Below are 12,051 nucleotides of genomic sequence, written 5' to 3'. Positions count from 1 at the left end.
TAGGGATCTATAGTGAATCTATAAGGAGAAAAAAACAGCAGAGCTTCTCATGGGATAGTAGTCTTTAAAAGGCTGAATGTGCTTTAAAAGAGATGGTAGGAAGGTAGGGGCAATCTCACTCACCTTTTGTGGTTGTGTGCCAGACACAACCACCTTAAACAGCGTGTTAGAACGGTGCAGCCTCCCCGGTGTCGGCGGTCAGAAAGCCTTGGCCGATAGTAGAAGCATCCGAAATCAGGGTGTAGAAGATCCAGGGGTTTCTGGGACAATCCGTTAGTCAAGAATCACAATCCGTGATGTATGAATAAAAAGTTCATTTATTGTGGTGCCAAAATCAACAGACGCATTTCGAGGCTTAGCCTGCCTCTTCCTCAATGTTACAGTGGCATATGGATCTATAGTCAGTAGATGCCTATTTCAAATGTCCCACATTTGGGAGCATGGGATGATTTGGGAACCTGATTGGTCTGTCGTCCCTGCCCCCTGACTGAACCACTCGATAGTGACAAGAAGCCTTGTGCCATACAGAGGTAGTCATCCTAGCAACCACAGTAAGCCTAAGGGTCTATTCACATGGCAGAATTTTGCCTCAAATTAAAGCCCATAGACTTCTATGGGATTCATCACTCCCATTCAACCTTCTGAAATTCCGCTTGCGGAATTTCAGAAGGTTGAATGGGAGTGATGAAACCCATAGAAGTCTATGGGCTTTAATTTAAGGTGGAATTCTGTAAGCGGAAATTCTGCCGTGTGAATAGACCCCAAGTAGGACTGGGTGGGGCACAGGAGTGCAGACAGGTAAGTACCAGACAGCCATACAGTGATCTCATGTATAATGCCAAACAGTGCACATGTGAACATGCACAAGCAGTGCTTATATTAATACCGCACAATAATGATATATATATATATATATATAGTGACTTACAGTACCAATATAAATAATGATCACAATGGGACTTATGTGCTTTGGAGTCAGTTTGAGTCCCATAGAAATTAAGAGGAGACGCCATTTTAAGACCCATTTTATCTGTGTTGCAGGAGCTTTGTTCGGACCCACAGTTCATCGCAGGAGGAGCCACGAGAACGGATATTTGTCAAGGAGCGCTGGGTAAGAGAGATAAGAATCTAAACCAGGTTTATTGTCAGTCATTGTAAGAGTATTTAAAGGCGTTGTATGGCTGCTTTCTTCCTAAAATGCAGCCGCACCTGTCCCTCTGTTGGCTTTGTGCAATATTTAAAGAGAACCTCTCATGATCTTGATACATTTTATAATCCTCCCAGTTCACTGCCCCCGTCATGATAAACCACCCCCGGCCTTTATTTTTATTATTTTGTTAGTTTTCTACCTTGATATTGCTCTTTATTTTCTTCTCAATCTCAGTCAGGTTCACAGACAGGGAAGGGGGCGTTCCCCAGCAGGCGTGACATAATCTGAAGCCATACAGGGGAGAACTTCCTCCCTCACTCCATACACACAACCCAGAGCAGTTCAGTGTGAGATGAGCTATGATTGGCTAAGGCTGCACCCCCCCCCCCCCCCTCTCATCACTCCAGAATGCATTTCCTGATTTTGGACTTCTGCCAGGCCAGCATGAGTCCAAAGTCTGTGCAAGAGATGAAAGGAAATGTGCTCTGGACAAGTAGGGAGACACCTAGTGGCAGCTTTTTTTTAAACACAAATGAAACATAGAATAAAAAAAAAAAATTTAAACAAAATAAATTAGAAATATTTTTTATTTACCAATATCAAAAATTTGTTTTAATGAGAGTGGCCACGTAAAGTGTTTGAGTAATTAAAAAGACAAAAAAAAAACTTTTCACGTGTTACAGTTTTGATTGATCAAGGTCTGAATGCTGAGACCCCTAACGATTGCTAGAACAAATAAGGAGCGCGGAGCTAGGTGCACGTCTCCCAGGCGAAAGAGAGCTCAGCTAAGCACTTCTTCCTGTTCCTTCTAACCTTCAGTGGGGGTCCCGGCACCCATATCCCCACCAATTAAAACTTTTTAAATTGTTTGAAAAAATTTGAAAGACTGTAACACCTGGCACAGCCTATGGACAGGAGCGGTGCTGCGTCTATAAGATAGCAGCCATGTTTTCCTAACCCTTAAAATGAGGTAGTGGTGAAATTCCTGGACTGTAGAGATGCAGCAAAGGTTGCAGTCTCCTATGCACCCCTGCAGCTGCATTACTGGATTCCATAAGCTGCATCTGGTAAACTACGGTTCAGCGTGGCCCGGCATCCAGAGCCACTGAAAAATATTGCAGCTCACTTTAGCCAAAGTTGTCTTTTTTTTAAATTACGCAAAATTCTGCACCAAATTACAGCCCAAAAAATGTCAGGAAGGCAATTTTTGCTTTCCAAAATAATGGTGCAGTCTTGTAACAACCCCCGTGGTTCACCCAAAATGTCTTGTATATGCATTTAAAATATTTTACTGGGGAGAATTTTTCTACAAGCTGCGAGTACACAAAGATATATCTTGTTCTCCATGGTGTATACTGGTGTATATACTGTGCTCTATGGTGTATACGGGTGTATATATTGTGCTCTATGGTGTATATACTGTGCTCTATGGTGTATACTGGTGTATATATTGTGCTCTATGGTGTATACTGGTGTATATACTGTGCTCTATGGTGTATACTGGTGTATATACTGTGCTCTATGGTGTATACTGGTGTATATATTGTGCTCTATGGTGTATACTGGTGTATATATTGTGCTCTATGGTGTATACTGGTGTATATACTGTGCTCTATGGTGTATACTGGTGTATATATTGTGCTCTATGGTGTATACTGGTGTATATATTGTGCTCTATGGTGTATACTGGTGTATATATTGTGCTCTATGGTGTATACTGGTCGATATATTGTGCTCTATGGTGTATACTGGTGTATATACTGTGCTCTATGGTGTATACTGGTGTATATATTGTGCTCTATGGTGTATACTGGTGTATATACTGTGCTCTATGGTGTATACTGGTGTATATACTGTGCTATATGGTGTATACTGGTGTATATATTGTGCTCTATGGTGAATACTGGTGTATATACTGTGCTCTATGGTGTATACTGGTGTATATATTGTGCTCTATGGTGTATACTGGTGTATATATTGTGCTCTATGGTGTATACTGGTGTATATACTGTGCTCTATGGTGTATACTGGTGTATATATTGTGCTCCATGGTGTATACTGGTGTATATACTGTGCTCTATGGTGTATACTGGTGTATATACTGTGCTCTATGGTGTATATATTGTGCTCTATGGTGTATACTGGTGTATATATTGTGCTCTATGGTGTATACTGGTGTATATATTGTGCTCTATGGTGTATACTGGTGTATATACTGTGCTCTATGGTGTATACTGGTGTATATACTGTGCTCTATGGTGTATACTGGTGTATATACTGTGCTCTATGGTGTATACTGGTGTATATATTGTGCTCTATGGTGTATACACTGTGCTCTATGGTGTATAGTGGAGTATATCTTGTTCTCCATGGTGTATACTGGTATATACAGTGACCCCTTGACTTATGATGGCCCCAACATATGATCATTTCAACATATGATGGCCTCTCAGAGCCCATCGTATGTTGAAGGCAGCCTCGACATATGATGCTGCTGTGTGTCGGGGCCATCGTACAAACAGCTATCTGACAGCGCTGACAACTTCACCAACTGACAGATAGTTGTATAATGTCCCCGTGTGCCCCGTTCTGCCTCCTGTTACTCACATGCTGTCCTGCTAACTCATACAGGCTTCCACTGTGAGCTCCGTGTAAGCCCCCCCCCCCCAGTGCAGCCATAGCCAATAGCCTGCAGCATCTTGCTGCAGGCATCCAATGAGCTGCTGGCTGCCCTCCCCTTCCTTTCCTATAGAGCTGTAGTCGGCAGGATGGTAATGGAGGACATTCTGTCCCCCCTGAAGGTATTTAAAGAACTGTACAGTACTGTATGTGATGTCACACATCACATACAATACATAGACACACTATACACCCCATACATCAATGTTTCCCTATCAGTGTGCCTCCAGCTGTTGCAAAACTATAACTCCCAGCATGCCCAGACAGTCAATGGCTGTACATGCATGCTGGGAGTTGTAGTTGTGCAACAGCTGGAGGCACCCTGGTTTGTTAAACACTCCCCATACACTCCACATACAATGGTCATCCCAGAACCAATTATCAGTTTCCCATAGAGATATGTATTCAACATACAATGGTTCCGAGGCCCCAGAACCAATTACCATTTTTACATAGACATATGTACTCGACATATGATGGTTTCAACATATGATGGTTCTCCTGGAACCAATTAATATCATGTTGAGGGACCACTGTAGATTGTGCTCCATGGTGTACACTGGTGTATATATTGTGCTCTATGGTGTATACTGGTGTATATATTGTGCTCTATGGTGTATACTAGTGTATATACTGTGCTCTATGGTGTATAGTGGTGTATATATTGTGCTCTATGGTGTATACTGGTGTATATCTTGTTCTCCATGGTGTATACTGGTATATATATTGTGCTCTATAGTGTATACACTGTGCTCTATGGTGTATACTGGTGTATATACTGTGCTCTATGGTGTATACTGGTGTATATATTGTGCTCTATGGTGTATAATGGTGTATATATTGTGCTCGATGGTGTATACTGGTGTATATACTGTGCTCTATGGTGTATACTGGTGTATATACTGTGCTCTATGGTGTATACTGGTGTATATATTGTGCTCTATGGTGTATAATGGTGTATATATTGTGCTCGATGGTGTATAGTGGTGTATATATTGTGCTCTATGGTGTATACTGGTGTATATCTTGTTCTCCATGGTGTATACTGGTATATATATTGTGCTCTATAGTGTATACACTGTGCTCTATGGTGTATACTGGTGTATATACTGTGCTCTATGGTGTATACTGGTGTATATATTGTGCTCTATGGTGTATAATGGTGTATATATTGTGCTCGATGGTGTATACTGGTTTATATATTGTGCTCTATGGTGTATACTGGTGTATATCTTGTCCCCCATGGTGTATACTGGTGTATATTTTGTGCTCTATGGTGTATACTGGTGTATATCTTGGACTTGTGTATACTGATGAATATCTTGTTTTTCATGGTGTGTACTGATGTATTTCTTGGACTTGTTGTGTATATCTTGGACTTGTTGTGTATATCTTGGACTTGTTGCTTATACTGATGTATATCTTGGACTTGTTGTGTATACTGATGTATTTATTGGACTTTGTTGCGTATACTGATGTATTTCTTGGACTTGTTGTGTATATACTGATGTATTTCTTGGACTTTGTTGTGTATACTGATGTATTTCTTGGACTTGTTGTGTATACTGATGTATTTCTTGGACTTGTTGTGTATACTGATGTATTTCTTGGACTTTGTTGTGTATACTGATGTATTTCTTGGACTTTGTTGTGTATACTGATGTATTTCTTGGACTTTGTTGTGTATACTGATGTATTTCTTGGACTTTGTTGTGTATACTGATATATTTCTTGGACTTTGTTGTGTATACTGATGTATATCTTGGACTTGTTCTGTATACTGGTGTATATCTTGGACTTGTTGTGTATACTGGTGTATATCGTGGACTTGTTGTGTATACTGGTGTATATCTTGGACTTGTTGTGTATACTGGTGTATATCTTGGACTTGTTGCGTATACTGATGTATATCTTGGACTTGTTGCGTATACTGATGTCTATCTTGGACTTGTTGTGTATACTGATGTCTATCTTGGACTTGTTGTGTATACTGGTGTCTATCTTGGACTTGTTGTGTATACTGGTGTATATCTTGGACTTGTTGTGTATACTGGTGTATATCTTGGACTTGTTGTGTATACTGGTGTATATCTTGGACTTGTTGCGTATACTGATGTATATCTTGGACTTGTTGCGTATACTGATGTCTATCTTGGACTTGTTGTGTATACTGGTGTATATCTTGGACTTGTTGTGTATACTGGTGTATATCTTGGACTTGTTGCGTATACTGATGTATATCTTGGACTTGTTGCGTATACTGATGTCTATCTTGGACTTGTTGTGTATACTGATGTCTATCTTGGACTTGTTGTGTATACTGATGTCTATCTTGGACTTGTTGTGTATACTGATGTCTATCTTGGACTTGTTGTGTATACTGGTGTCTATCTTGGACTTGTTGTGTATACTGGTGTATATCTTGGACTTGTTGTGTATACTGGTGTATATCTTGGACTTGTTGTGTATACTGATGTATATCTTGGACTTGTTGTGTATACTGATGTATATCTTGTTCTCCATGATGTATACAGATGCATATATTATGGTCTATGCTGTATACTAGTCTGTATCTTGAACATGTTGTGTATACTGATGTATATCTTGTTCTCCATGATGTTTACAGATGTATATATTGTGGTCCATGCTGTATACTAGTCTATATCTTGAACCTGCTGTGTATACTGGTGTATATCTTGTTATCCATGATGTATACAGATGCATATATTGTGGTCGATGCTGTATACTGGTGTATATATCTTGAACCTGTTGTGTATACAGATGCATATATTATGGTCCATGCTGTATACTAGTCTGTATCTTGAACCTGTTGTGTATGCTGATGTATATCTTGTTCTCCATGATGTATACGGATGTATATATTGTGGTCGATGCTGTATACTAGTCTGTATCTTGAACCTGTTGCGCATACTGATGTATATCTTGTTCTCCATGATGTATGCGGATGTATATATTGTGGTCCATGCTGTATACTAGTCTATATCTTGAACCTGTTGTGTATACTGATGTATATATTGTTCTCCATGATGTATACGGATGTATATATTGTGGTCCATGCTGTATACTAGTCTATATCTTGAACCTGTTGTGTATACTGATGTATATCTTGTTCTCCATGATGTATACAGATGTATATATTGTGGTCCATGCTGTATACTAGTCTATATCTTGAACCTGCTGTGTATACTGTGGATATCTTGTTATCCATGATGTATACAGATGTATATATTGTGGTCCATGCTGTATAGTAGTCTATATCTTGAACCTGTTGTGTATACTGTGGATATCTTGTTATCCATGATGTATACAGATGCATATATTGTGGTCGATGCTGTATACTGGTGTATATATCTTGAACCTGTTGTGTATACAGATGTATATATTGTGGTCCATGCTGTATACTAGTCTGTATCTTGAACCTGTTGTATATACTGATGTATATCTTGCTCTCCATGATGTATACAGATGCATATATTGTGGTCCATGCTGTATACTAGTCTATATCTTGAACCTGTTGTGTATACTGATGTATATCTTGTTCTCCATGATGTATATATTGTGGTCCATGCTGTATACTAGTCTATATCTTGAACCTGTTGCGTATACTGATGTATATCTTGTTCTCCATGATGTATACGGATGTATATATTGTGGTCCATGCTGTATACTAGTCTATATCTTGAACCTGTTGTGTATACTGATGTATATCTTGTTCTCCATGATGTATTTCCTCTTCATCCCCCTACGGCAGCACAGAAGGGATATTCTGGTCTCAAATTCCCCACTAGGACCGCCCACCTAGAATTAACATAATTAATTAAGAAGCAGACCCCCAGCCCTATATAGTGCTCCCTCACACACTCCACACTGTGTTTTTTTTGGTCCTCCTTCTGCAAAATTAGGACTAACTTTTTATGCCCATCTTTTTTCATCAGTCCTGCTTGGCTTGGCTGCAACTTATTGTGAGTATTAGCCAGTGCGGGGTCCTGGCATCTTTCCCTGTCATCTCTTGTGGATGACAGGGATATACCGGCGTGGTCCCGGTGTCCTGGGCTATGATGGGGGGCTTTATGCAGTGCGGAGTCCTGTTCCCCCCCCCGGAGCTTAGTTCTATATGTCGGCATTTAGCTGGTGTGTATCCCGGCGGCCGACAGATGTGTAAACTCCGGCCCCAGTGATGTGCCTGCCTGTCTGCCGGTGGGTATCCCGGCTGTGTGCGGTGGAGAAGGGCCTGCAGTCCCGGTAAGTGTATGTTTTCTTACTTCTCCGGCGGCTGCTTCTTCTCCTGTGCGCTCGCTTGCTTCGGCAGCTGTCTGCGCTGCTGTCCGGGGCCGCGATGTGGTGCGCGAAGCGCGCGTCTCCAGGGGTTTTTTCTCCTGCATCTGGGCGCGTGCTTCTGACGTCACGCAGCCCATTCACTACAGGGGGTCGGCGGGGTTTTGCTATTTAAACCTGGGGCCCGGTCTGTTCAGCCGCTTCTTGTGCTGGGCAGCCGGGCTCTTGGTTATTAAGGTAAAACCCTGGTTTTTCTCTCCTGTATATATTATATATTGCTGGGCATCATCCTGAGACAGCTGTTTCTTCCTGTCTTTTCAGATGGCGTCTGAAACTGGCAGGAAGAAAAAGGGGAAAGCTAAGCACAGATGTTGTGTGGCTTGTGGCGAACTTCTTCCAGATGATCTGCCCTTTGATGAGTGCGACATGTGTTATAAGAGATCCAACTATGATACCCTAGCTGTGAATAAAGTTACTAGATGCATTAGTTGCCTGGAATACCTTCCGGTGGGATATCCATCTAATTTATGTGACTCCTGTGCTCCACCTGAGAAGCCGGAATTTGAGGATGAAGCAAGGGAGTTTTTTGGTTGGATGCGTAAACGCTTGTCAAAACCAACTATTATGGATAAACGTCATAATGTAAAGGAATCTTCTTCTTCATCTTCATCTTCAGAATCCTCCTCTGAACCAATTAAAAAGAAGCTTAAAAGGTTGCTTTCTTCCTCATCAGATAGCGACGCAGGTCCGTCTAATAAAGGGAAAAAGAAGCAGCATAAGAAAGACGCTTCTTCCTCTGATTCATCTTCTGCTTCTTCCTCATCGTATTCATTCTCTTCAGAGTCGGATCATGTATCTGAAGACTATTACTTATTCAAACCTGAAAAAACTGATAAATTAATAAAGAAGGTAAAGAAGAGTATTGAGACAGGTAAACAAAAGCGCTCTGTCCAAGATAAAGAGAGTTTGTTCTACTTTCCTAAGCGTAAATCCACGGTGTTACCGGGTCATCAGGTCCTACTGAACGTGATGGAAAAAGAGTGGAAAAAACCAGATAAAAGGATAGACCTAGGATCCAGGTTTAAAAAAGTATATAAACTGGACCCTGCGGTTTCAGAAGACTGGGATCAACCGGGAAAAGTTGATCAAGCAGTGGCCAGAGTATCCAAAAATGCCTTTTTTCCTGCAGATGACTCCATATTATTAAAAGATGTCATGGACAAGAAGGCAGAGACTTTGTTGAAGAGAGTCCATGGCAACATGGCCGCCCTGAACAAAGCGGCTCTCTCAACCGTACCTATATCCAGGGCAGTGAGATTGTGGTTGAGCCATTTGTCACGTAACATCAATGAGAAACGTTCTAAACATCATTTAAAAGAACAGTTATCAACTTTAAAGTCGGCAGCTGAGTACCTATGTGATTTTTCTTTAGATGTGCTCAGAATTGCATCTAAATCCATGGCAGTGGCCAACTCTGTCAGAAGATCAGTATGGCTCAGACCATGGTCAGGGGATAATTCTACGAAATCACATTTCTGTGCGTTTCCCTTCGAACCTGGTCGTCTTATCGGAAAACAACTGGATAAGGTACTGAAGGAGAATAAAAAAGATAAAGTGTTGGTTTTGCCCCACTCTTTTCGCAAGCCGTTTAAACCACGGATTCAAAAATGGAAAAATAATTTTCGTAAGCGACAAGGTCAAGAGAAATCAGATAGAAGCTTTCGTCCGAGGTTCCAGCCTAAAGGGAACAAGAAGCCTCCTGGTGCAGCCGGTCAAAAGCCCGACTTCTGACGCCAGAAGATCGAGTCCAGTGGGAGCAAGACTTATGGACTTTGTGGCAGAATGGCAAAGAGTCTCCACGGACAGTTGGGTTCTGAATATAATCCGCTCAGGCTATGCCCTAGAGTTCATCCGTCGCCCAAACGACAGATTTTTGTTAAATCAGGACAAGGATCAAAGAGTCCTTGGCTTACTGGCAGAATTTCTAAAGAAAAAAGCACTAGAACGAGTACCAGAAGACGAGGAATTCCAGGGAGTGTATTCCCGTGTTTTCCCGGTACCCAAACCCAATCAAAAGTGGCGACTGATTGTCGATTTGAGATTCCTAAACAGGTATCTAGGAAAAACAAAATTCAGAATGGAGTCTATCAGGTCGGTGTACAGTCTTGTGCAGAGGGGAGAATTCCTAGCCTCTCTCGACTTAAAAGACGCTTACCTACACATTCCCATCAGGCCTCAAGACAGAAGATATCTAAGAGTGGCAGTAAAATCAGGAAACCACGTTTCACACTTCCAGTTCCGTGCCCTTCCCTTCGGGCTATCGCCCGCACCAAGAATATTTACAAAGGTCGTCATTGTGTTAGTAGCAGCCCTGAGGCTTCAGGGCATAAGGGTAGTACCATATTTAGACGACTGGCTGGTCATAGCCAGCACCCCGGAAACATTGACAAGTCATATCCAGAAATGTATCGAGTTACTTCAGAGAGTGGGATTCATCATAAACATCCAAAAGTCAGAGTTAACACCAGTGAACCGTATTCAATTTCTAGGCCTAATTATAGACCTATTGCAGATGAAGATTTTTCTTCCAGAACAGAAGGTATTACAGATAAGGAATACCATCCGCAGGCTGTATGTCACGTCTTCACTGACGATCAGGAAAGCAATGAGTGTCCTAGGACTTCTGACGGCTACAATAGAGGCAGTACCGTGGGCGAAAGCTCACTTCAGGGAACTACAGGCGGAAATCCTTATAGCCTACTCACGTCGGAAGTCACTGGATGCCAAGATGGATATTTCGCTCCAAGTACGAACAAACCTGCTATGGTGGACAGCTACAAAGAATCTCATTGTGGGGAAGAATTTTTTGATAGGACCTCAGAAAATCATTACCACAGATGCCTCTGCCACAGGGTGGGGTGCCCATTCAGAGGAAGCATGGGTCCAAGGTCTGTGGTCAGCCAGGGTGGCGGAGAGATCCTCCAACTTCAGGGAGCTAAAAGCTATTCAACTAGCCCTCCTGCACTTTGGACCCTCTGTGCATGGAAAATCGGTGCTATTGCAGACCGACAATGCCACCGCGGCATACTACATAAACAAACAGGGTGGTACCCGTTGTCGAGTTCTACAACTCCTGTGCGCAGAAATTATGAAGTGGGCAGAAACCAGGTTAATGGAGATCCGGGCGGTCCATATCAAAGGAGATCTCAATCTATATGCGGATCTCCTAAGCCGAGAGACTCTTCTGCCTACAGAATGGTCTCTGAATCAGGTCTATTTCAACATGCTAACGGACAAATGGGGGACTCCAGAGCTGGACCTCATGGCAACTCGAGAGAACCGCAAATTGCCAGCATTCGGGTCTCTCAGACGTCACGACCATCCGGACATTCTGGATGCGTTTTCTTTTCCATGGCGGAACAAATTTCTATATCTGTACCCACCTCTTCCTGTACTACCCAGGGTATTGAGCAAAATTCTTCAGGACAAGCCGTCTGTCATACTAATAACACCTTTCTGGCCACGCAGAACCTGGTTTCCACTCCTATTGCAACTGTCAGGAGGCAGTTTCTGGAAATTACCGATGGTTCCGGATCTGCTCCTCCAGAGGGGATTCCGTCATCCTCAGCCGGGTCGATTGCAGCTGACAGCGTGGTTCCTGAAGGGGACAGACTAAGACAACTGGGTCTGTCTGATGGAGTGGTAAGAACCTTGCTGGCATCAAGAAAATCTTCCACGAACTTTATTTATTCTAGACTATGGAAAAAATTTCAGTCTTGGTTAACTCAATCTGAATTACATCTGTCTCTAGCATCTGTGTTACAGTTCTTACAGGCAGGGCATGAAAAAGGACTTAAGGCAAATACTCTGAAGGTTCATCTAACTGCAATTAATGCCATGACAAACGGCCAATTTAATAACCAACC

General features: G+C 42.1%; 1 protein-coding gene across 1 annotated transcript in view; it reads left to right on the top strand.

Moving 5' to 3' along the window:
• CAPN2 (calpain 2) overlaps window positions 1-12,051 on the top strand; it is a 91,820-nt gene that overhangs the window by 9,712 nt on the left and 70,057 nt on the right. The window contains exon 2 of the mRNA XM_056568472.1: window positions 1,042-1,111. Within this exon, the coding sequence (XP_056424447.1) occupies window positions 1,042-1,111 (70 nt within the window). The remainder of the gene's footprint in view (window positions 1-1,041; window positions 1,112-12,051) is intronic.

This window comes from Hyla sarda, chromosome 3, assembly GCF_029499605.1.
Source record: "Hyla sarda isolate aHylSar1 chromosome 3, aHylSar1.hap1, whole genome shotgun sequence".
NCBI lineage: Eukaryota > Metazoa > Chordata > Amphibia > Anura > Hylidae > Hyla > Hyla sarda.
The sequence above is the reverse complement of the archived record's forward strand: the minus strand, read 5'-3'. Positions and strand labels throughout refer to the sequence as shown.